Genomic DNA, 27,930 nt, shown 5'->3' with positions numbered 1-27,930 from the left:
GGACACGAAAATTGCGGACAGACTGACAGACCGACGGACCGACAGACGGTTCAATAACTATATGCCTCCCTTCGGGGGCATAAAAACAAAGTCCCATAACTCTGCAAATTTTTTTTCTAAAAGAACCTAACATGCCCCATGCACAACTACTGTTGGTACTGATCACTTGTGTGAAGTTTCATTAAATTGTGTCCAGGGAATGAGGAGAGATGGTGCGCACAAGATTGTGTCTATGTATATAGTATAGTAACAAAAAAACAAAGTCCCATAACTCTGCAAATTCTTTTTCTAAAAGAACCTAACATGCCCCATGCACAACTACTGTTGGTACTGATCACTTGTGTGAAGTTTCATTAAATTCTGTCAAGGGGATAAGGAGAGATGGTGCGCACAAGATTGCGTCTACGGACAGACAGCCAGACAGACGGACAGACAGACAACCTGAAACCAGTATACCCCCCCTTACAACTTTGTTGTCGGTGGGTACAAAAAGGAATTTTTTAGCAAATCTTTGCACTATTCTGGAACAGTCATCTGGAATAACATACCTAAATATATACGTACTTCAGACACCCTGGAGAAATTTAAAAGATCGTACCTTCAGTGGCAATACTTGGACAGTACAATAAGTCATAATTGCAATTAAATGTCAGGAAATACTGTCTCTACCATCTCTCTCCATTTTCATTGTAAATAGTTATTTCAGTTGTTAAATTAGTGTCCTGTATTGTATATAATCTTTCATTCTCATATTATTTTTCTGATAACATGTAACTTTGTGTGTTTTATTTTGTCATAATTTTATCCATGTTTGTATATAGCCATGTATATGTGGACCATATTGTAAATTGGCTTAGCCAAATATGTTATCCACTATAAATAAAGTCGTTATTATTATTATTACTATTATGAGGGTATCATTTGATCAAATTTTCATGAAAATCCTTCAAGGGGTTTAGGAGATATGGAGTGGACACGAGTGTTACGGACGCACGGAGACCATTCCTATAACCCCTCCCCACAAGACCCCTCGTGGCGGGGGGATTAATTAAGATTCTGCAAAACTGTGACCTCTAGAGTGTCAACAGTCAAATTATTGACGATGGACAATGCATGTTCCAAGACTGACTCAGGGTGACAACATTAGCTCTCCTTGAGCATTTTTATCTGTGGAGTTCTGTCCCTTGAAATGTCAGACACTGTCCACCAATTAGTGTAAAAACAAACAGAAAACTTAATTTTCAAAATGATTTAATATGCGTCTGTTGACATCTGAGCACTACCTGATGTATCAAAAATTATCATTCATAAATCCATTTTTTTCAGTCTCAATTCTGCATTTATCAACATTATAAAGTATAAAACTATCTTCAGACTGTATATTTAACTAGGTAAATTTTTGCAAATTTCCATAAATGTTTCTCATGTTACCTTTATAAACATTTCAATACTTTTATGTTAGTATCAATATTCACATCACGTTCAAAATGGCCTATTAAATAGAATCAAAACACAAACTATTAAGTCCATGAATGTAAGTGTTAGATATCACTACATTTATCTGTATCCATTGTGTATTAATAGAAAAGCAATACTGATAATAATAAAAGAAACCCTGCCAATTAATTTTAATAAAATTCTAACCAATTAAGAAACCAATTAAGTCCAATCAAACAAGTTAGGATGTACAATTTGGTTCTGTTGTTGATTTAGATTTGTTGTTTACTAATAAACATTAATGCATGGGACTAAAACCTGTACATAACTTGATATAATTTTTTAAAACATCTGTCCAGAATACATTTAATAAAAATTTCAAAATAATAAAAAAAGAATGCTTTCACATGAACATATGAAGCTCTTGAAACCATCATAAGCTTTTCGACCATAATAAACCTAATGTTTGTGAAACAAACGTTGAAAGAATTGGTGACTATTTGGAAAGACTCTAACATACAGTAAATATAAAGTAGATGTTAAAATTTAAATTTTCTGTTTGTACTGTTAACATTTTGGCTGGAATTGCTACCATATTCATAATATATATTTACATGCCCAAAATTTCATCTCTGAAAATATAAGCAAATTAATATCAATATATTTATGTCAACATGACATAATCCTGTCACATGCACATATTGTATTGTAAGGTTTAAAATAATACACATAAATAAATGTGTAAGTGAACACAGTATGAATATGTAATGCCATTAAAAAAAGATCTTTTTAACAAATTAATGGTTGTTACAAGATATGGTATTCTAAGTGAAAGACGAGCATAGTACATGTTCAAGCATCGGTTTATTACACACTTACTGCAAGCTAGATTGATGTTGTATTCTACTGACCATTCAATGACCCAAGTGGCAGTCATGTTTTAAATGTTTAAAATCTTAAGTCATTAAACATTAACAATTCTGATGACTCCGGTCTCATGAATAGCACAAGGAATATATATTAGATATTTGTGTATTTCTTTCACACTTAACTTCTTTTACATATGAACAATGTCTATACCCTTAATTCAACAGAAAAAAATACATCTCAGTAATACAACAATAACAGCCTAAAAAATGTGTTAACAGGTTACATACACCACTTTATTTTGTATTAATTGATCATATACAAACAATTATCACTTTGAACTGTGATAGCATTAGCACCTTGATAAAACTTTATGTTCTGATCTCCTTCATTTTTTCTAACAGTTCATCTGCATCTTCGCCAGTTTTCACTCGGATTAACATAGGTATAGGTTTATCATCGGGGACTTTCGGTATTGCAGGATTTACGATGCACATCATACTGACGTTGTTCTTGCCCTGTCGAGATAATGGCATGGATTCCGACAGTCTAATGTTCAGTAGGATGTTACCTGTAATAAACAACTGACTGATTTAATCCTTACACTGCTGAATTTCTATAATGGACTGGTCCATCATTCAATTTCGGCAATACCATTTATTATTCGAAGGGGTGTTCACTGAAAATTTACTGACTGAATAGCGAACAGTGCAGACCATGATCAGACTGCATGGATTTGCAAGCTGATCTTGTTCTACACTGGTCGCAAAGGCAGAATCACTTGCCATCAGCAGGCTAAAGGTTTTTATTCAAACTTCACAAATGATTCATTCAGGGCTGGATATTATCAACTTGGCTTTTACCCGACAGGTAAAATTGTGTTCAAGCAGGTAAAAACTGACACTGACCTGCCTAAAGGAGCAAATAGAAAATAACAAGCCAGTCTGAAAGACAGCTAAATCCCCCGCCACTGCTATGGATAGTGAAAGGGTAAACCTTTGACCTTTAGCTGTGACCTTGACCTTGAACTGACATGGCTGACTCATGAATTCTGCACAACGTCTTGATGAGGTGATCATTTGACCAAAGTTTCATGAAAATCCTTCAAGGGGTTTAAGAGATACAGAGTGGACACAAAATGGAAGGCTCAAACCTTTGACCCTAAGTTGGGACCTTGACCTTGAGCCGGCATAGCTGACTCATAAGTTCTGCACATTGTTTTGATGAGGGGATCATTTGACCAAAGTTTTATAAATTTCCTTCAAGGGGTTTAGGAGATATAGAGCGGACACAAAAATGGAAGGCTAAAACCTTTGACCTTGAGACGGCATGGCTGACTCATGAGTTCTGCACATCACCTTGATGAGGTGATCATTTGACCAAAGTTTCATATGAATCCTTCAAGGGGATTAGGTGATACATAGAAGATACAAAATGGAAGGCTCAAACCTTTGACTTTGAGTTGTGACCTTGACCTTGAGCTGGCACGGCTGACTCCTAAGTTCTGCACATCGCCTTGATGAGGTGATCATTTGACCAAAGTTTGATGAAAATCCTTCAAGGGGTTTAGGAGATATAGAGCGGATACAAAATGGAAGGCTCAAACCTTTCATCCTAAGTTGTGACCTTGACCTTGATCTGGCAAGGCTGATTCATAAGTTCTGCATATCGTCTTGATGAGGTGACCATTTGACCAAAGTTTTATAAAATTCCTTCAAGGGGTTTAGGAGATATGGAGTGGACACAAAATGGAAGGCTCAAACCTTTGACCTTGACAAGGCTGACTCATGGGTTCTGCACATCGTCTTAATGAGGTGATCATTTGACCCAAGTTTGATGAAAATCCTTCAAGGGGTTTAGGAGATATGGAGCGGACATGAAAGTGTTTACGGACAGACGGACGGAAGGACAGAGACCATTCCTATAACCCCTCACCACTTGTGGCGGGGGATTAATAATCAGAGGGAAGTTTATACTTTACTGATAATCTGCAAAACTTCTTAATTTATTCCAAAATAGACCTAACAATGTCAACACCCCTTGAAAATGCTTAATAGAATAAAAGTAATACTTGACCTTTGAGAAAGGAACCTGGGGTTTGCACATGACACTCAATCTCACTGAGGTTAACAATCATGCCAAATATAAACATTGTAAAGAAGTTATGGTCTGGACAAACAAATCCGGACAGATGCACGCACATACAACGAACAGCCATTTGGACAACTATGTCTTCGCTTCGGCAAGTGGGCTCAACAAAAATGAATAACTGGGCCATAATTCTAGAAGAATAATAGACATGTAAGTCATAAGAATATGTGCATTTCAACTTTATGTTGATAATGTAAACCAAGTTTCAAAGCCATAATTATGTCAAACAGGTTAGGCAAAATATGGACTGGTATGAAAAATTCATCTGATTTCCAAGTCAAAAAAGGGCCATAATTCAGCCAAAATAGTTGACAGAGTTAATAATTAGGGTTGGATATCGTTAAGGACGAAGCGGTCCGATACCGATACCAACGAAACGATATGGTATTTTTAACGATACCGATACTGATACCAAGCTTTGAAGTATATCACATAAGCAATGATTTGGTTAGTATTAAATACACCCTTTTAAGCAGTTATACAGGAAAATTTGCTTTGATATATAAACATTTTAAGTCTGTTAATTTGATGTTGTACTAAAACTATGAAAGAGTAAAAAAAAACAAACATATTTTACAAACTAGAGTTTTCCAAAATAAAAAAAAAGTAGATACGTCGCTCACTGTGCAATTTAAATCTAGGACTCACTGTGTTAACTTAATGCTTGCTCTGCACTGACGAGAACTGTGAAATTCAACACTTACTAGCTTTCAAATAACCCATTTAACAAGTCAGACTCGTTGTCACCCATGATAAATCTTCAACCAGGTTAACTAGTACTGTATTTAAATTGCAACATTTTTTTCAACACAATTTTCATTGAAAAATAACCCTCAAAACGCCTGAAATAACCAGGAATAACGCATTTCTATTAGTTCGCGAAAACCGATGACTTGTTTACGTAGGTTACAGCTTAGTTTCGTAACTTTTTATTAAAAATTTTTTTTTTTCATTTGTTTTGATAGAATATGACAAAGAGCAAAAAAGTGTCGTATATTTTGCAAGTAAGTATGATTTACGTAGTTTAAAACGACGGGAAAAGAAGTTTTTTATGATAATATTTAGCATATGAAATTATTCGCAAGGCCAGCTCTCCATGTTACTCGGAGCGATGTCACAGTAAACAATGTCGATCGCGTTAATACTGTGTTTCAAATACTATTTGCTTATTTTCTGCTTTCTTTTGCAGCGGATTTGGTAATTATTTTGTTTATTTACTTTTATGGAAATACCGGAATCGGAACCGGTTCTTTACTAAACGGTATATACCGGTACTTTACGAAGTGATTATTCGGTACAGTACCAATATCGGGAACCGGTATCCAACCCTAAGAGTTATGTTCTCTTGCCTACAGGTATAAATCATGACAATAAACAAATGTTCAAAGTTTCAAAGACAAATGTCAAATAGTTTTGATAAAACGGTGACTTGTACAAAAACTGAGCCAATTTCCAAGTCCAAAAAGGGCCATAATTCAGCCAAAGTAGTTGACAAGAGTTATGTACTCATGCCTACAGATTGAAATCATGATGATAAGCAAGTGTTCAAAGTCTCAATTCCGATTACAAGGGTATTTTTACAATAGAGAAAGAATAAGAATGTTGGGACCAAACAATCTGTTCGGTTCAGAGAGGTTTCCGGATAAGAAGGTTCAGAATAAGGAGGTTCCACTGTACTCCAGCAAACAGCTGTGTTCCCCGTCTTACCTAAAGTAGTATCTGCTCTAACCAGTAACTGTGCCTTATCCTCATTTTTCTTCAGATGTAAGAAGCCAACACCTCTCTCTGTCCAAGCTCCGTCTTTCTGATAAAACAACTTGCATCTGAAATATTTTCAGTTTTATAATGATTTGAATAGAAACAAGAGGACCATGATGGTCCTGAATCACTCACCTCTTCCCACATGACCCAGTTTTGAGTATGACGTCGTTTTTTCTATTATTTGACATAGTGACCTAGTTTTTGAGCTCATGTGACCCAGTTTTGAACTTGACCTAGATATTATCAAGATAAAAATTCTGACCAATTTTCATGAAGATCCATTGAAAAATATGGTCTCTAGAGAGGTCAAAAGATTTTAATAATTTTAGACCTACTGACCTAGTTTTTGACCGCAGTTGACCCAGTTTCAAACTTGACCTAGATATCATCAAGATGAACATTCAGACCAACTTTCATACAGATCCCATGAAAAGTATGGCCTCTAGAGAGGTCACAAGGTTTATTTATTATTTGACCTACTGACCTAGTTTTTTATGGCACGTGACCCAGTTTCAAACTTGACCTAGATATCACCAAGGTGAACATTCTGACCAATTTTTATGGAGATCCATTCACAAGTATGGTCTCTAGAGAGGTCACAAGGTTTTTCTATTTTTAGACCTAATGACCTAGTTTTTGACCGCACATGACCCTGTTTCGAACTTGACCTAGATATCATCAAGATGAACATTCAGACCAATTTTCATACAGATCCCATGAAAAAAGGCCTCTAGAGAGGTCACAAGGTTTTTCTATTATTTGACCTACTGACCTAGTTTTTCACTGCACGTGACCCACTTTCGAACTTGACCTAGATATCATCAAGGTGAACATTCTGACCAACTTTCATGAAGATCTCATGAAATATATGGCCTCTAGAGAGGTCACAAGGTTTTTCCATTTTTAGACCTACTGACCTAGTTTTTGACCGCACGTGACCCAGTTTCGAACTTGGCCTAGATATCATCAAGATGAACATTCAGACCAACTTTCATACAGATCCCATGAAAAATATGGCCTCTAGAGAGGTCACAAGGTTTTTCTATTATTTGACCTATTGACCTAGTTTTTGATGGCACGTGACCCAGTTTCGAACTTGACCTAGATATTATCAAGGTGAACGTTCTGACCAATTTTCATGAAGATCTTGTGAAATATATGGCCTCTAGAGAGGTCACAAGGTTTTTCTATTTTTAGACCTACTGACCTAGTTTTTGATGGCACGTGACCCAGTTTCGAACTTGACCTAGATATCATCAAGATGAACATTCTGACCAACTTTCATAAAGATCCCATGAAAAATGTGACCTCTAGAGTGGTCACAAGCAAAAGTTTACGGACGGACGGACGACGGACACCGCGCGATCACAAAAGCTCACCTTGTCACTTTGTGACAGGTGAGCTAAAAAGTCCGATGTTATGGTACATTAGTATGAAATTCTCCATATCTAGGCAGCTCTGTGGAAAATAGCAGACCTTTAAATTGCAAGAATGGTTTCAGCTTATATAGATAGCATACAACAAATAAAAGTCAGAGCTGACACTACGAAGATCTGTAAATAGTTAAAGACATGTTCACTTTCATGCAAAATGCTAAAATCAAACAAGACCATCGCCTACGAGTGCTGTTGTTAGTCTGCAAGTGCTGGACAGTATGTGAATCAGGAGCTCGTCGAACACGAAATGCCCCCCTTGATGCATTCAGTAATTGCACAAGGAACAGAAATTATTTGCTCACTGTAAACAAAAGTTCTACTGTTCTGGTTCAATGTGACATTAACCTTTGACCTATTGACCTCAAAATCAACAGGGGTCATCTGCTGATCATGATCAATCTCCCCAGATTAAGTTTAGTGATCCTAGGCCCTAGTGTTCTTAAAGAATCATCTGGAAAGGGTTTAACTGTTCAGGGTCAATGTGACCTTGACCTTTAGCCTACTGACCTCAAAATCTATAGTGGTCATCTTCAGGTCATGACAAACCTCCATATCAAGTTTCATGATCCTAGGCCCAAGCATTCTCAAGTTATTGTCTAGAAACGGTTTAAATGTTTCAGGTCACTGTAACCTTGACCCTTGACCTCAAAATCAATAGGGGTCATCTGCTGGTCATGATGAACCTCTCTATCAACTTTCATGACCCTTGGCCCAAGCGTTCTCAAGTTATCGTCCAGAAACCGTTTATTAACTGTTCCTGGCCAATGTGACCCTGAACTTTGACCTAATGGCCTCAAAATCAATAGGGGTCATCTGCTGGTCATGACCAATCTCCCTATCAATTTTCCTGATCCTAGACCGGAGCGATCTGAGATATCACCCGGAAATCATTTTACTGTTCCTGGTCACTGTCACCTTGACCTTAATAGGGGTCATCTGCTGGTCATGACCAACCTCCCTATCAACATTCACGATCCTAGACCCAAGCAATCTTGAGTTATCATCCGTAAACTGTTGTTCCGGGTCACTGTGACCTTGATCTTTGATATACTGACCTCAAAATCTATAGGGGTCATCTGCTGGTCATGACAAACCTCCCTATCAACTTTCATGATCCTAGGCCCAAGCCTTCTTGAGTTATCATCCGGAAACCGTTTAACTGTTCAGGGTCACTGATCCTGACCTTGGACATACAGATCTCAAAATCAATAGGGATCATCTGCAGGTGAAGACCAACCTTCCTATCAACTTTCATGACGCTAGGCCAAAGCGTTCTTGAGTTATCATCCGGAAACGGATTAGTCTACATACAGACTGACAGACCAACCGACATCTGCAAAACAATATACCCTTCCTTCTTCAAAGGGGGGCATAAAGAGTTAAAATTGAAGTTCAGAAGTACAAAAAGGGCCACAATTCTGACAAAAGCAGGTTGGAGTTATGGTTCTTGGCCTACATAGTCATATAATAATGATAAACAAGTGTGCAAAGTTTCCAAGCTGTAGTTCTTATAGTTTTTGAGAAAAAGTGAAATTAAACAAAAAATTACCCAAGAAAATCAAATTTTCTTAGTACAAAAAGGGCCATAATTCTGACAAAATGCATATCAGAGATATGGGTCTTGGCCTACACAGCCACCAGACTCATCTATCAATGATAAACAAGTGTGCAAAGTTTCAAAGCTGTAGCTCTTACAGATTTTGAGAAAAGGCGAACATTAACAAAATTTTTAACCAAAGCTGACGATCAAGTGACGTCAGTAACTCGTAGAATTTTTTTTCAAATGTCAGACAAGCTAAAAAGTAAACTTGTCAAGCTACAGATCAGTACAACCAGTTACCAAAATTCTCATCTAATTATTTCTTAATGCCAGTCACTTCATTAAGACAGTGCCTTTAGTGGAGCTGGGTATCACTCCTGAAAATGTTTTGTGACATACTTTGACACTGTTTTAATAGAACTAAATGTTTCCTAGTAAATCCTGAAAAGAGGACCTTTCTGTTTGTCATTTTGTTTACTTTCCACATTCTAAAACAAGAGCTGTCACAGGAGACAGCGCGCTCGACTATTTAGATGCTGGATAGAGAAACTGGGCACATCTGAGGAAACTAGAGCTGTCACTGGGGTGTTTAATGACTCATATTGTGGATGAAGATATTGCACAATAGCCTGAGTCTATGTCAAAAATATCAACTTAAAGTAATAAGAGAGGTAAAGATAAAATGTATCAAAACACTATATAAATATATCCTAAGCAAAAAAGGGCATAATTCATTAAATATCGGTGCCAGAGTTATGCAGCTAGTGTCATATACAGTAAAATTCCTACTTACGACCACGCCAAAATTACGACCGCACCGCTAATACGACCGATTTTGCAAAGAACAGAATATTTCCTTCTTAAAACCAATGGTCGTTTGTCCGAAAATCCGACCAGACCGCTAATCCACTAATGCGACCACCAATTTCAGAACTGTTTGATTTTTTCACACTGAATTAATCACCGCAATTACGACCACTCCAATTTTTCTGTATGTTACCGCGAATCGCCACGGGAATTAACACGTGCGACATCGTGTTAACACGTTAAGCGTGTACATTGTGTATCTTTCCGTTAATTGCTAACAAGTCTTTTAAACGTTATCAAAACAATATATCAAACTGTTTGATTGTCTGAAATTGTTATTTAAAGATGTTTGGTGTTTTACATCGCTATTTTAACATAAGAAATTGTTGAAATAATTAATTTGTTTGTAATTAGACGAATGCCCGCTGATCGAATTGACTGGATTAAAACGGATTTAATTAGATCTAAACGGTGTTTGTTTGTTATTATTAATGTAAATACGTTTGGGATTTCAGCGGAGAATGAAGTTTGAAATTGTTTGATATTGTTGTAATTGAACAAAATTCAAATCATTATCAGTTAAGTGCGTCCTTAATTAATACACAGTTTGAGTATTTAAGGCTAAAGAAATTAAAGAAAATAAAGCTACATATAAATTTAACATTGTGTTTACCATTATTGCGTCTTGATTGTATTCCAATGTGTTATTATCTGCCACACCTTCCCCGTATAGCCTTGTCCACTAATCAGACCAGACCGCTAATAAGACCAGTTTTACAAAGAACCATGGGTGGTCTTAATAGCGGAATTCTACTGTAGTGTGGGTGATGATGTTGAACAACTATTTTAAGTTTGAATCAAATCCATTCAGTAAGAACAGAGACAGAGTGAAAGTGCATCAAAACTTTAACCTAAAATTCTAAGTAAAAAGGGGAAATAATTCATGAAAAACTGGTCCAAGAGTTATGCACCTTGTGTCATATGATAAGGGTAATGATGTTGAACAATTGTTTAAGTTTGAATCAGATCAATTCAGTAATAACAGAGGTAGTGTGAAAGTGCATAAAACTTTAACCTGGAATTCTAAGTAAAAAGGGGAATAATTCAAGAAAAATTGTGCCAGAGTTATGCATTTTGGGGTCATATGATGTGGGTGATGATGCTGAACAAGTATATTAAGTTTGAATCAAATCCATTCAGTAATAACAGAGGTAGAGTGAAAGTGCACCAAAACTTTAACCTGAAATTCTAAGAAAAAAGGGGGCATAATTCATGAAAAAATGGCGCCAGAGTTATGCACCTTGTGTCATATGATGTGGGTGATGATGTTGAACAACTATTTTAAGTTTGAATCAAATCCATTCAGTAATAACAGAGATAGAGTGAAAGTGCATCAAAACTTTAACCTGAAAATCTAAGTGAAAAGGGTGGATAATTCTTGAAATATTGGTGCCAGAGTTATGGCCCTTATGTCAGATGATGTGGATGATGATGAGGAATAAGTATTTCAAGTTTGAATCAAATCCATCAAGTAATTACAGAGATAAGTTGAAAAAAGAGAAAGTGCACCAAAACTTTAACCAAGGTGGGGATGCGGAAAGACGTCGACGCCAGGGCGAGTAGGATAGCTCTCCATATACTTTGTATAGTCCAGCTAAAAAGATAAAAATATTTTAAACACTGTAATACTTTTTGCTGTATAATGCTCCTTCTTCTTTATGCTCCACAGTCTCAACTTGAGGTGGAACATACTCCTCGTCCTCCTTCCCCTCGGCTCCCCCGCTGCTCGATGATGGCTGTGAACTGCCAACAGCAAAACTGAATCCGCCTGGTGCCACTGCTGATGTCCCTGTTGTGCTAGGCTTTAACCCGAAGCCAGTGAAGAGAGAGGTTTGTGGTGTGTCTTTAGCTGTGTTTAGGTTACCCATTCCAAATGTCAGACCTGTTTTAGGGAGTGGTTTGGTGTCCTCTTCCATTGGTTTTGCTGCAATAAATAAAATCTGCTTAAGGAAACTGTCTAAACAAATAAAAGCAAGTATTTTGGTACACAACAATAATAAGACTGAAAGAATAGGTGAATAATAGATCTTAAAATAATCATAGAATTGAAGAATAGAATGGCAGAACAACTGATCTTCAAAAGACAAAAAATTAGTATCAGAAACATATATGTAATTGTTTTGCTATTACCAAGTTCTAATACTCTTTTTTTTTTTCCTGACAATACTGATACAGTCCTTTTCTCCACTAAGTCAATTTTAACTATTATATTCAATATGTCATCACTAAAATTAACTATAAAATAACACTTCACAGTAATAAAACCAGACTTTATCCTTGTTCCTGTAAAACATAAAGTGCTGAAAAAGCAACACCATTAAAATTTTAATATAAAATTTCGGAGTTACCAAATGTTACCAACTTATTTTCAAAGTAGTCATACCAAGTTATTGCTGAAATATGCATCAAGACCATGACCCGCCCGCATAGCTCAGTAGGTAGAGCGTCGGTCTACGGATTGCGGGGTCGCGAGTTCGATCCTCGGGCGGGGCGTGTGTTCTCCGTGTTTATTTGATGAGCGACATTGTGTCTGAAATCATTAGTCCTCCACCTCTGATTCATGTGGGGAAGTTGGCAGTTACTTGCGGAGAACAGGTTTGTACTGGTACAGAATCCAGGAACACTGGTTAGGTTAACTGCCCGCCGTTACATAACTGAAATACTGTTGAAAAACGGCGTTAAACCCAAAACAAAGCATCAAGACCATAATAATTTTCAAACCAAAGCCATTGTCCTTTCTGAAAGTATTAATTAATATCTGATTTCTCTCATGATTAATTGTCAAGCATTTCCTGTACTGATTAATCATTCAAACCGGAATTCCATTGAACATAAGCTGTATTGGACAGCAATTAAACAATTGAAAACCACAGACTACCTGATTCTTCTTTTTTCAGTGTGGTACTTTCAGAACTTCCATTTTCACCTCCTTTTTTTCGTTCTTTCTCCATTTCACTGAGATGATTCTCATAGTCTTTGAAAATAGGAGTTAGAATACAATATGGATTTTTATCTAAATGTTGTTTTATCCAATTTGATACACTAATATTTAATGATTTTAAATTAGATAAATATTTGTTCTGACTAGGTGAAGAATCTGATCCATTCTGTTCATTGCTACTTCCATTTGTGTCCGCTTTCTGACGTTTGGTTGGGGATCTACCCGACTCTTCATCTGTTCCATCTGCTTTCCGTTTATCTGGTTCTTTTTCGTTTTGAGATTCTTTCTTTTCTTCTGCTGGTATTTTAGATTCAGTTTTGAATAAATTACTGCCTCCGAACAAAGGAGTACTAGTTTGGGTAGGTTTAAATGAAAATCCGCCAAATCCAGAAAATGCTGAACCCTATAAGAAAAACATGTTTGTTATTGCTGTTGGTGATTTCGCCAAATAAATGTCAGTACAGAACCATTAAAACCCGTTATTAGAATCGATCACCTGGTTATATTAAACACTTCCAAAGTAAGATACTCTAACAAATGCAGATGTAGAGTGTAAACCATAGTTCAATAATTACTGTGTTTTGTTTCATTTACTTGAATTTTCTTTAATCTATTATATTGTCTTAAGTCTAACAAAATATTGCTGCAGATAACTCCTAACAGAAGCTTACATTTATTCACAGATTTCAAAACATTGGATGGAGACATATACCAACTAAAACAACTAATCGTTAATAGTACTAGAGGTCACTTACCGAGTTTCCTTCCCCGCCAGGCTGCTTTCTTCTGGCTTTTATGATATGTCTGTCTTTCAACTTATCTGCGCTTGCTTTTACAAATTCCCCAGCCTTTAATTAAAATGACATGGAAATTAAAAGTATAAAATATCATTACTTGTTTGTTAACAATTTTATATAATTATGTGAGATACTACGAGAGTTTCTCTTGTTACATATATTCAAACAGAATAAAGAATGAGAAAGTTACCCTTCATTATATACAACCCTCTGAATTTACTCCTTTTCACCTCTTTCAATATCTTGGGATATAATTTCTTACAATGCTATTTTAATCTAGCATTTGATAGGCGCACGCAGATTTTAATACAATGCTACAAAATACTGAAACACAGTGGAGTAAAAGAAATCACAGTGCTACTGAGACAGGCCACAAGAAAAAGCAGAAAGATTAGGACTATCTTATCTTTGAATTAGTTTTGACCTGAGAAGACTTACATTAATAATAAGGCAGTGATCAGTCTTCTATGCATATGTTTTTGACTTAGTCTAGGCTCACAACTCAGTGTTACTGAGTGAAATCCAGTACAAAACCACTTATGCACTAATAATCCCACGCTTGACGATGGTAGGGCAAATTATACTTTTTGACATTAAGTCAGACAGACAGACCAACAGACATTCAGAAGGATGAGCAAATCTTACTGACAGGGGTGGCAAAATCTAATTTTGACTTGCTTGTCCGTTTTTGTCAATTGCTATTTTGTACTTGTCCGTATGATAGTTATATAGTAAATTCTGGTCAAATTTCACTTGTCCGTACAAGCTTTGGGACAACCTGGGCAATACAGACAATTGAATTTGCCGCCCCTGTACTGTTCTTCCAATTTGTGTGTGTGTTGGAGATGGGGGGATGGGGGTGGGGGAGCGGGGAGGAGAGTGTACAGCAGGCAGGCACAAAAACAATCTTTAAACTCCACCAGTTCATTTCTGGTTCAATAATAATAATAATAATAATAATAACTTTATTTATAGTGGATAACATATTTGGCTGAGCCATTTTTTTTTTTTTTTGATTTAACGTCGCACCGACACATGATAGGTCATATGGCGACTTTCCAGCTTTAATGGTGGAGGAAGACCCCAGGTGCCCCTCCTTGCATTATTTCATCACGAGCGGGCACCTGGGTAGAATCACCGACCTTCCGTAAGCCAGCTGGATGGCTTCCTCACATGAAGAATTCAACGCCCCGAGTGAGGCTCGAACCCACATCGATGAGGGGCAAGTGATTTGAAGTCAGCGACCTTAACCACTCAGCCACGGAGGCCCCTGCTAAGCCAATTTACAATATGGTCCACATATACATGGCTATATACAAACATGGATAAAATTACAGGTTTTTTTTTTATTCTATAGCAGAGGCCAAATATCGGCCTCGTCCCCCAGCCGAGGATTTCCCCCACAGCCAAGGATTTCCCCTACCGCAGTCGAAATTCCCCTACGTCCGAAATTCCCCCCTCCAAAATCGTAAACAAAGCAATGGAGATTACTCCCAGCGATTTTCCTGACCGAATATCGGACCCGTTAACAATTGCAGACGGTCTTTCACAATTTTCAATGGGTGTGAAAACCTTTAGAAATAGTAGAAAAATGTTAGAAGAGCGTTCAGTGGACCCGAGGTTCGGGTTTTGACCAGCCAAAATCGATAAAAACTCGTATCTGACCCGCACATAATATGCCGTGGGCGTCTGCTTGTCTCGCGGTAATACTCTTTGATGCGTAACGAGTTCAAAAGCTCTGCCCCTTGTCAATCAAAATCCCAGTGAACTTCATACTGTTTGTCGACACCAGCGTAAGTATGACAGTAGGCGGAGCGTCGTATGTTAATTAGCTACTGACAGATGTCAATCACGCCACGCGCCGACTGACACGTGCTTATCATCAGTATTAATATAGATGATTGATAAACATTGCAGCGTCAGATTATCGTGTTTGTATCTCTTGTTAATTAGCGGTAACAGCTTATGCTGTATTGTGTAATATGTGTTGTTAATTTAAAGTAATTATTTTATGTGCTTGATTCGATTAAATAAGCCGGTCGGCCGTTACGCAAATTTATTATCTTTGCCAAGTATTTTGCTAGAGCAAAATAAAATATAAATGTTTTAAGTAATCAGATATTATAAGTATGGAATAGTTCTGGTGAAAAGATGAAATTTTATCAAGAATTTTTAATGTTTGCTCTCGTTTTTTTCATACTTGTCACACGTTTTCGCGATCGTGATTTTCGGACTTTTTTATCCTTTCTTACAAGATTTTCTAGTACAATTGAAATAAAAAGCGAACAAAAGTATGCATTTAATAATAATATGATGACTCTTGCAAAAGCAACTCTTATTTTAAAGCATTTTTTGTGAATAAAAGCATGTACAGGGCTCTCGTGAGTGGGCGACTTCAGCGAAATAGGCGCTTTTGAATTTCAAACTTTGCTCAAATCTAACCTCAAAGCGAAATGCAAGTCGCCCGATTTTCTTTGACTTCTGCACTCGCTAATTACTGCTACCAGGACTGTTGACAATTTGCACGGTGTCATAACAAGGTGTTGAAATACACAAACACACGCCGATAGCATCATTTAAGCTCCGCCTACTTCAGGTACTTGCGAGATTTTCCTCGAGTCTCCCCACTTCTCCCTAAATCAGCTTGAGGGAGAAGTGACTTCTCCCAAAAAACTGGACCTAGCTAGACCCCTGATGTATAAATTAAGTGCAAATGTTCAGCAGTAATTGATAATTTATATATTTCTTACTTCTTCTGGCTCTTCTTCCTGGTCCCAGTTTCTGTCTGTGAGCTCTGACTGTGCACCTCTCTTAGCCATTGTGCACTGAAAACCAAAAGCTCATGTATTAAGAAATGAATCAGCTATAGTAAGTTTTTTATTATTATAGAAGATGGTAGCAAGTGATTTACTGAAGTCATTAGAACATGACTGTACTACTTTGTGGTCAATGACAGTGATGAATGAAAGCAAGTGTAAGGAATGCCGCCTCTTACAAGGGATTACAACCACTTCTACACATGGAACAAGATGTTAAAAAGTTCTTCCATGGCATTTCTTTCGACTATTTTGCTGCCAGATTTTTGCTCTTCTTACTTAACTGCACAAGAGATTCAAATTAATGTAAATACCAGAATAAGAAACATATTTTGAGCTGACTTTAGTTCTTCACAGGGATCGTGAACAGCCCCCTCTACCCCAACTAATTTCAGTGATTTTTTTTTGCTGTTTTTGGGCCGAAATTCAGCCACATTCCCCTGTCCAAAAAGTATATTGTTTTCCCCTATTTCTGAAAACATTTCCCTCCAAAAAAAAACAAGAGGACCATGATGGTCCTGAATCGCTCACCTCTTCCCACATGATCGAGTTTTGAGTATGACGTCAATTTTTCTATTATTTGACATAGTGACCTAGTTTTTGAGCTCATGTGACCCTGTTTTGAATTGACCTAGATATTATCGAGATAAAAATTCTGACCAATTTTCATGAAGATCCATTGAAAAATATGGTCTCTAGAGAGTTCACAAGGTTTTTCTATTATTTGACCTATTGACCTAGTTTTTTAAGGCACGTGACCCAGTTTCAAACTTGACCTAGATATCATCAAGGTGAACATTCTGACCAATTTTCATGAAGATCCATTCAAGGGTATGGCCTCTAGAGAGGTCACAAGGTTTTTCCATTTCAAGACCTACTGACCTAGTTTTTGATCGCAGTTGACCCAGTTTCATACTTGACCTAGATATCATCAAGATAAACAATCAAACCAACTTTCATACACATCCCATGAAAAATATGGCCTCTAGAGAGGTCACGTTTTTTTCATTATTTGACCTACTGACCTACTTTTTGACGGCATGTGACCCACTTTCGAACTTGACCTAGATATCATCAAGATGAACATTCTGACCAATTTTTATGGAGATCCATTCACAAGTATGGCTTCTAGAGAGGTCACAAGGTTTTTCTATTTTTAGACCTACTGACCTAGTTTTTGACCGCACATGACCCTGTTTTGAACTTAGCCTAGATATCATCAAGATGAACATTCAGACCAACTTTCATGAAGATCCATTGAAAAATATGGCCTTTAGAGAGGTCACAAGGTTTTTCTATTATTTGACCTACTGACCTAGTTTTTGAGGGAACGTGACCCACTTTCGAACTTGACCTAGATATCATCAAGATGAACATTCAGACCAACTTTCATACAGATCCCATGGAAAATATGGCCTCTAGAGAGGTCACAAGGTTTTTCTATTATTTGACCTACTGACCTATTTTTGATGGCACGTGACCCACTTTCGAACTTGACTTAGATATCATCAAGGTGAACATTCTGACCAATTTTCATGAAGATTTCATAAAATATATGGCCTCTTGAGAGGTCACAAGGTTTCTCTATTTTTAGACCTACTGACCTAGTTTTTGATCGCACGTGACCCAGTTTCGAACTTGACCTAGATATCATCAAGATGAACATTCAGACCAACTTTCATACAGATCCCATGAAAAATATGGCCTTTAGAGAGGTCACAAGGTTTTTCTATTATTTGACCTACTGACCTAGTTTTTGATGGCACGTGACCCAGTTTCGAACTTGAATTAGATATCATCAAGGTGAACATTCTGACCAATTTTCATGAAGATCTTGTGAAATATATGGCCTCTAGAAAAGTCACAAGGTTTTTCTATTTTTAGACCTACTGACCTAGTTTTTGAACGCATGTGACCCAGTTTCGAACTTGATCTAGATATCATCAAGGTGAACAGTCTGACCAATTTTCATGAAGATCTTTGAAATATATGGCCTCTAGAGAGGTCACAAGGTTTCTCTATTTTTAGACCTCCTGACCTAGTTTTTGAAGGCACATGACCCAGTTTAGAACCTGACCTAGATATCATCAAGGTGATCATTTTGACCAATTTTCATGAAGATTTTGTGAAATATATGGCCTCTAGAGAGGTCACAAGGTTTTTCTATTTTTAGACCTACTGACCTAGTTTTTGAAGGCACGTGACCCAGTTTCGAACTTGACCTAGATATCATCAAGGTGAACATTTTGACCAATTTTCATGAAATTCCATTGAAAATTATGGCCTCTAGAGAGGTCACAAGGTTTTTCTATTTTTTAGACCTACTGACCTAGTTTTTGATGGCACGTGACCCAGTTTCGAACTTGACCTAGAATTTACCAAGATGAACACTCTGACCCATTTTCATAAAGATTCCATGAAAAATGTGACCTCTAAAGATGTCACAAGGAAAAGTTTACGCACGGACGGACAACGGACACCGCGCGATCACAAAAGCTCACCTTGTCACTTTGTGACAGGTGAGCTAAAAAATAAAACTATTTTTTTCACGTCTAGAAAATTTTGAAATTCAGCGCTTCATTTTCTGCATTCTGGGGCATTTTGGGAGCATTTAGGCCATACCAAATTGATTTCTCGTTCGTCGAAACTACTGCATCAATGATTTCATTCCCGAGAAAAAGAAAAAAAATTTCACCCGCCCGCACATACATAAAAATCGCCGAAAAAAGTAATTTTTTTCTCTGATTACACCAGGCCCTTCCCCAGAAACTTTTGAAGGCGCTGGGGTAAAGTTTGCGCGTTGGGATAAGGGGTGGGTGCGGCAGGGGCTTCCCCTCCCGTGTTCGATTTTTTTTTAAAAAGTCGAACCCAAATGGTGCTTTTTTAAGTATACCATTCGCAAAACAAGAGGACCATGATGGTCCTGAATCGCTCACCTATCCCCACATGACCCAGTGTTGAACTGAGTATGACGTCATTATTTCTATTATTTGACATAGTGACATAGTTTTTGAGCACATGTGACCTAGATATCATCAAGATAAACAAGAGGACCATGATGGTCCTGAATCGCTCACCTCTTCCCACATGACCCAGTTGATAAACATTCAGACCAACTTTCATACAGATCCCATGAAAAATATGGCCTCTAGAGAGGTCACAACGTTTTTTCATTATTTGACCTACTGACCTACTTTTTGAAAGCACGTGACCCACTTTCGAACTTGACCTAGATATCATCAAGATGAACATTCTGACCAATTTTCATGAAGATCCATTCACAAATATGGCCTCTAGAGATGTCACAAGGTTTTTCTATTTTTAGACCTACTGACCTAGTTTTTGACCGCACATGACCCTGTTTCGAACTTGACCTAGATATAATCAAGATGAACATTCAGACTAACTTTCATACAGATCCCATGAAATATATGGCCTTTAGAGAGGTCACAAGGTTTTTCTATTATTTGACCTACTGACCTAGTTTTTGATGGCATGTGACCCACTTTGGAACTTGACCTAGATATCATCAAGATGAACATTCAGACCAACTTTCATACAGACCCCATGAAAAATATAGCCTCTAGAGAGGTCACAAGGTTTTTCTATTATTTGACCTACTGACCTAGTTTTTGACGGCACGTGACCCACTTTCGAACTTAACCTAGATATCATCAAGGTGAACATTCTGACCAATTTTCATGAAGATCTCATGAAATATATGGCCTCTAGAGAGGTCACAAGGTTTTTCTATTTTTAGACCTACTGACCTAGTTTTTGACCGCACGTGACCCAGTTTCAAACTTGACCTAGATATCATCAAGATGAACATTCAGACCAACTTTCATACAGATCCCATGAAAAATATGGCCTCTAGAGAGGTCACAAGGCTTTTCTATTTTTAGACCTACTGACCTAGTTTTTGAAGGCATGTGACCCAGTTTCGAACTTGACCTATATATCATCAAGATGAACATTCTGACTAATTTTCATGAAGATCTTGTGAAATATATGGCCTCTAGAGAGGTCACAAGGTTTTTCTATTTTTAGACCTACTGACCTAGTTTTTGACGGCACGTGACCCAGTTTCAAACTTGACCTAGATATCATCAAGATGAACATTCTGACCAACTTTCATAAAGATCCCACAAAAAATGTGACCTCTAGAGTGGTCACAAGCAAAAGTTTACGGACGGACGGACGCTGCGTGATCACAAAAGCTCACCTTGTCACTATGTGACAGGTGAGCTAAAAATTCTGACCAATTTTCATGAAGATCCATTGAAAAATATGGCCTCTAGAGAGGTCACAAGGTTTTTCTATTATTTGACCTAATGGCCTAGTTTTTGAAGGCACGTGACCCACTTTTAAACTTGGCCTAAATATCATCAAGGTGAACATTCTCACCAATTTTCATGAAGATCTCGTGAAAAATATGGCCTCTAGAGAGGTCACAAGGTTTCTCTATTTTTCGACCTACTGACCTAGTTTTTGACCGCACATGACCCAGTTACAAACCTGACCTAGATATCATCAAGCTGAACATTTTCACCAATTTTCATGAAGATCCGTTGAGAAATATGGCCTCAAGAGAGATCACAAGGTTTTTTCTATTTTTAGACCTACTGACCTAGTTTTTAACCCCACGTTACCCAGTTTCGAACTTGACTTAGATATCATCAAGGTGAACATTCTGACCAATAATCATGAAGATCTCATGAAAAATATGGCCTCTAGAGAGGTCACAAGGTTTTTCTATTTTTAGATCTACTGACCTAGTTTTTAACCCCACGTGACCCAGTTTCGAACTTGACCTAGATATCTTCAAGGTAAACACTCTGACCAATTTTCATGAAGATCCATTGAAAAATATCGCCTCTAGAGAGGTCACAAGGTTTTCCTATTTTTAGACCTACTGACCTAGTTTTTGACCGCACGTGACCCAGTTTCAAACTTAACCTAGATATCATCAAGGTGAACATTCTGACCAATTTTCATGAAGATCCATTGAGAAATATGGCCTCTAGAGAGGTCACAAGGTTTTTCTATTTTTAGATCTACTGACCTAGTTTTTGACCCCACATGACCCAGTTTCGAACTTGACCTAGATATCATCAAGGTGAACATTCTGACCAATATTCATGAAGATCTCATGAAAAATATGGCCTCTAGAGAGGTCATAAGGTTTTTCTATTTTTAGATCTACTGACCTAGTTTTTAACCCCACGTGACCCAGTTTCGAACTTGACCTAGATATCATCAAGATGAACATTCTGACCAATTTTCATGAAGATCCATTGAGAAATATGGCCTCTAGAGAGGTCACAAGGTTTCTCTATTTTTAGACCTAATGACCTAGTTTTTGACCCTACGTGACCCAGTTTCAAACTTGACCTAGATATCATCAAGGTAAACATTCTGACCAATATTCATGAAGATCTCATGAAAAATATGGCCTCTAGAGAGGTCACAAGGTTTTTCTATTTTTAGACCTCCTGACCTAGTTTTTGAACCCACGTGACCCAGTTTCGAACTTGACCTAGATATCATCAAGGTGAACATTCTGACCAACTTTCATGAAGATCTTATGAAATATATGGCCTCTAGAGAGGTCACAAGGTTTTCCTATTTTTAGACCTACTGACCTAGTTTTTGATGGCACGTGACCCAGTTTCGAACTTGACCTAGATATCATCAAGATGAACATTCTGACCAACTTTCATAAAGATCCCTTGAAAAATGTGACCTCTAGAGTGGTCACAAGCAAAAGTTTACGACGCACGGATGGACGACGGACACCGCGCGATCACAAAAGCTCACCTTGTCACTTTGTGACAGGTGAGCTAAAAAAACACAACAACATGTATTTCATTACTTCCACATTTTCACATAATCATATAACCATCAATATATCATATACACTACACCGATGTCCACTTCTTTTTTAAGTATTTTCGAACAACACATATGTCCTTCCACTTCTTTTGTACTAACACTAACAACAAATAGGCATTTTTTTTTCATGTAAGTGTCTGTCTTTGGCACTGTGCCATTCCTTTACTGCACCATTGAAATTAAAGTCATTCATTTTTTTGTCCCTGCATGGACACCATGAGTAAGGCATTAAGCCTTTCATGCTCACTGGTGAATGGTCTTTACACTTTCAACTGCTGAAACCTCTCACAATCTGAAAGTACAAAAAAAAGTATTTGTTATTTTCCCAGAGCAAGGATAACCAAGGATAGATTTATATTGTAGAAGTTCCTAAGATTTGACATTTGTGTTCTTCTGCACAATGAATTGCAACAGTATTTCTGTTAAATATTGTTGGTGTTAACAACACCATTGCAGCTTTTTTACACACAGAAGCAGGTTCTGTATTTCAAGTTTAACTATGTATTTTACTGCAAGCAGCAAGTTTCAGAAAGAACATGATTGTATACACACCAGCTGTGGACGTTGGTAGAAGCAGTCCTACTGTAGCGACTTTGCACAGGTTTTGGTGAGACTCGGACAGATTACCAATAATCCACTCCATTGTGCTCAAAGTGTTCATCTGTGGTAAGGGTGGCTTTCACCTGTGCCCATTCAATTTAATAACCGCACAGCCTTGTTCAAGGGAGAAGTGTGATGAAAGAGCCTGAAATGAAACATAAGTTACAATGACATGTTTCAATGACTTGACAAAATGAATCATAACTTTTTTGTTGTTGATAAGTTTCTTGTTTGTTTTTTCTTCAAGTTATATAAAGTTATCTTGTAATAATTAGCAGAGAAAGGCAACTGTATTAAAAATGACCAGTGATTCTTTTATTATTACACGATAACAATTAACTTACCCATGCATGCCGCCACCAACTGTTATCCCATTTCTTTGCATAATCTAATTATAATCCTTAACTAATTATGTTCCAATTAACCGCAAACTTGTGAAAACACAGACTTTCATCAACACGTGTCGTATTTAAACCCTTATCAGCTGATCAGTACACGGTAAACAGCTAGCTACACTGTGTATTCATAATTTACCTGAGGTATCTCGCGGGGATCGCTTACTGATTTAAGACGCTGCGCTAATAATTGACACTGCGGGAAGCTATATTTCGTGTTTTAAGCGCCGCGGTAGCGCGGCGCCTTATGCGGCTGGGGAAGGGCCTGTTACACGGTCCGGAATGATAACGGTAAACAGGTTTTATCGCTGTTTTAATGCGTCAAAGTGATATTGATCGGAATCCATGCGCTCATAATACATGTAGCTGATGACACAAACTCAGAAAGTCAGGAATTATGGTGTTGTTCATCATTTGTTTTAAATCCGGAGTGTCTGTGCTAGTGTCACACATGGCCTTCGATGTGCCGGTAGGTGATGAAGTAGGCACGGTTCTACGATTGTTCAAATTATACAGTGAAAAGAACAAAGCCCGACTTGTAAGACGTGCACAGCCATGGGGATTCAAATTGAAAATATTTGGATTAAACATAGAAATATTGTTCAGATAAAGTTTTCAAACCATTTGTTATCAGTTGTTTAGTTAAATATTTTAGATCTAGAGCCAAAGCCAGTGCTTTCTTGAAAAAAAAGTTTGTTCACAGATCCTGACTGATCCATCACATTAATTGTCTCGGGCCCAGTAACTTCTTTAGTACGGCAGTCAGATAAGTTGTGTAGATATAAAATATAATTTCTGTCTTATTGTAACCCCAATTTTCCCTGTTTGTATATTAATTGGCTGTGAATTGATTGAAAGAAAGAATCTGAAAAAAAAACAATAGAACTTCCCAACTCAAAATTTCTTGGTCAATCAAAGCACAACAAATAACACTTTTAAAGACTGGCCATATTGGGATCATTTTTTGTCCGTCTGTTATCATTTTTTACTGAAATGAACCTCTACCACAAAAACTTAAGCTATATTGTAACCTTATCTGTTAAAAAATTATTCCAATGGATTCGAGCAATGTCGAAGCATTTGTGTGCCCAACTCCATTTGGTCTCATTGATCAAGTGATTTATTCCTTTCCCCTCACCTCTACCGTTTGGAGTTTCACTAGGGGCACAAAGTTGCTCATGTGTCGAAGCCATCTAACTGGGTTTCAGAAGATATGTTATTCCACTTGGGTGCCTGTTTTGTCTTAAATATTCCTCATCCTCTGCTGTTAAATGGGCACGCCTTCAGATTAATGTAGAACAATCAAAATTAAAAATAAGACACTCATCCCTCAGTAATTATAAATAAACAAGAGGACCATGATGGTCCTGAATCGCTCACCTATCCCCACATGACCCAGTGCTGAACTGAGTATGACGTGGTTATTTCTATTAATTGACATAGTGACCTAGTTTTTGAGCGCAAGTGACCTAGATATCATCAAGATAAAAAATTCTGACCAATTTTCATGAAGATCCATTGAAAAATATGGCCTCTAGAGAGGTTACAAGGTTTTTCTATTATTTGACCTAATGACCTAGGTTTTGGAGGCACGTGACCCACTTTTAAATTTGACCTAGATATCATCAAGGTGAACATTCTCACCAATTTTCATGAAGATCTCGTGAAAAATATGGCCTCTAGAGAGGTCACAAGGTTTTTCTATTTTTAGACCTACTGACCTAGTTTTGACCACACATGACCAGTTACGAACCTGACCTAGATATCATCAAGTTGAACATTCTCACCAGTTTTCATGAAGATCCATTGAGAAATATGGCCTCTAGAGAGGTCACAAGGTTTTTTCTATTTTCAGACCTACTGACCTAGTTTTTGACCCCACGTGACCCAGTTTCGAACCTGACCTAGATATCATCAAGGTGAACATTCTGACCAATATTCATGAAGATCTCATGAAAAATATGGCCTCTAGAGAGGTCACAAGGTTTTTCTATTTTTAGATCTACTGACCTATTTCTTAACCCAATGTGACCCAGTTTCGAACTTGATCTAGATTCATCAAGGAAAACATTCTGACCAATTTTCCTGAAGATCCATTGAAAAATATGGCCTCTAGAGAGGTCACAAGGTTTTTCTATTTTTAGACCTACTGACCTAGTTTTTGACCGCACATGACCCAGTTTCAAACTTGACCTAGATATCATCAAGCTGAACATTCTGACCAATTTTCATGAAGATCCATGAGAAATATGGCCTCTAGAGAGGTCACAAGGTTTTTCTATTTTTAGACCTACTGACCTAGTTTTTGACCGCACGTGACACAGTTTCGAACTTGACCTAGATATCATCAAGCTGAACATTCTGACCAATTTTCATGAAGATCCATTGAGAAATATGGCCTCTAGAGAGGTCACAAGGTTTTTCTATTTTTAGACCTAATGACCTAGTTTTTGACGGCACGTGACCCTGTTTCGAACTTGACCTAGATATCATCAAGGTGAACATTCTGACCAATTTTCATGAAGATCCATTGAGAAATATGGCCTCTAGAGAGGTCACAAGGTTTTTCTATTTTTAGACCTACTGACCTAGTTTTTGACCCACGTGACCCAGTTTCGAACTTGACCTAGATATCATCAAGGTGAACATTCTGACCAATTTTCATGAAGATCTTGTGAAATATATGGCCTCTAGAGAGGTCACAAGGTTTTTCTATTTTTAGAACCTACTGACCTAGTTTTTGATGGCACGTGACCCAGTTTCGAACTTGACCTAGATATCATCAAGGTGAACATTCTGACCAACTTTCATAAAGATCCTATGAAAAATGTGACCTCTAGAGTGGTCACAAGCAAAAGTTTACGGACAGACGGACGCACGCACGCACGGACGGACGATGGACGCCGCGCGATCACAAAAGCTCACCTTGTCACTTTGTGACAGGTGAGCTAAAAATAAAAACAAAGTGATTCAGTGAGTTTTAGCAAGAATTTATTTGCAAAACCATTCATGTAGTCTTTAAAACATACAGAAAAGCTATCTACTGTCTTAGTCACATGTGCACTGTAAATGTTTAAGTTCTGTGTTATTCTTAAGGAAATGTTAACTTCATGTATAATCATAACTGCAAAAAAAAACAACAAAAAAATACCCGCTCGCTCCATGTAAAAGCTACCCACCTCTGAAAAAATCAAAATAGAGAGAAAAAATTTTTTTTCGCTCACTCGCTCCCATTTTTTTTGAAAATTTTCCGAAGAACTATTAATCAATTTGGTGTGGCCTTAAGAACACCTTTTCTAATGCTATTTTAATATATATATATATATATATATATATATATATATATATATATATATATATATATATATATACAATATACCCTTTATTTTCACATTTTTATTAGCTTATTGTGAATAAAAATTATACTTGGCATGGCCTTCCTGCCGACTGACATTCTTTTTATAAATCATTTTATCACTTTCTTACGGGAGGTAATCTGGTAATCAAGAGCTTGGATGTCTCATGCCAGTATAATTTTCATGTCTCACAGGGTGAGAAAAATGTGCAGCCAGACCAGGACTCAAACTCGGGGCCTGAGAATACTGTTCCAATGCTCTACCAACTGAGCTACCCGGCCACCTCCGCATTTTGGGCCATATATGCTCCCAGAAGCCAACTGATATGAATACGTCTAGAAATTAGTAGAATTTCAGGGCAACGAAAAATGAAATGAACTGCTGAAAAATGAAATTTGACACTATATACTTATGTTTTGACGCTATTTAGGAGCACTTTTAGAATCTGTCCGTAGGTAAAATCTGCATAATTTGCAATATCCAGTACCTGTATGGTTTAAATAAAGGTAAGGCTTTTTTAGTTTGTATATTTCATAATTGGGGGGCTGCTGCCCCCCACACCCCCCGCATTTTCTAAACCTGGCGAGGAAAATATATCCATGCTTCCATATCGATAAATAAAAGAATGCCCAAATAACGAGAATAGCTACGGACAGATTCTAAAGTCTAGCCGCTATTTATTTATGTCCAGTCTCTTGTTACTGTACAATAGCCTAAAACGGTTTGAAATATTATGAACCGGCGCAAGTGGGTGGGGTAACATTTATGTGTACAAAGAAAGGTGAATTCCGTAATAAAAAGGATATGTCTATCAATAAAACTTTCAAAATTAAATCAATTATATATTTTGGCAGTACTGCTGTTAACTTGATATGAAAAGTCATGTTAAAAAGCGTAAAATTACGTTATTTTCTCACAGCAACAGTTTTAACTCAGCTGCACATTTACATCCGGGCAGTTTGAGACCTCATTACTTCTTAAAATTTGTTGTTTTTTAAAAAGTAGTTCTGAAGATCATAGAAGACAAAATTCATTAATAAAATCAAATTATTTCGAATACACATCTTAAAC

General features: G+C 37.3%; 1 protein-coding gene across 3 annotated transcripts; it reads right to left on the bottom strand.

Annotated features, from left to right (window-relative positions):
- Nucleotides 1–1,234: 1,234 nt before the first annotated feature.
- On the bottom strand, nt 1,235–27,843 carry LOC123536198 (nuclear pore complex protein Nup50-like). Of its 3 annotated transcripts, none has more exons than XM_045319162.2 (7): nt 27,764–27,843; nt 16,548–16,622; nt 13,756–13,848; nt 12,938–13,403; nt 11,689–11,983; nt 6,163–6,278; nt 1,235–2,875 (listed from the first exon to the last, which is right to left on the bottom strand). In XM_045319162.2, the coding sequence occupies exons 2-7, from the start codon at nt 16,614–16,616 to the stop codon at nt 2,676–2,678; spliced, it is 1,239 nt and encodes a 412-aa protein (XP_045175097.1). In that variant the 5' UTR covers nt 16,617–16,622; nt 27,764–27,843; the 3' UTR covers nt 1,235–2,675. The 3 variants fall into 3 exon arrangements, with proteins under 3 accessions (XP_045175097.1, XP_045175098.1, XP_053384521.1); XM_045319163.2 differs by having other exon boundaries at nt 27,777–27,823; XM_053528546.1 differs by lacking the exon at nt 27,764–27,843 and adding an exon at nt 24,642–24,698.
- Between the last annotated feature and the right edge of the window lie 87 nt (nt 27,844–27,930).

This window comes from Mercenaria mercenaria, chromosome 17 (genome assembly GCF_021730395.1).
Source record: "Mercenaria mercenaria strain notata chromosome 17, MADL_Memer_1, whole genome shotgun sequence".
NCBI lineage: Eukaryota > Metazoa > Mollusca > Bivalvia > Venerida > Veneridae > Mercenaria > Mercenaria mercenaria.
The sequence above is the reverse complement of the archived record's forward strand: the minus strand, read 5'-3'. Positions and strand labels throughout refer to the sequence as shown.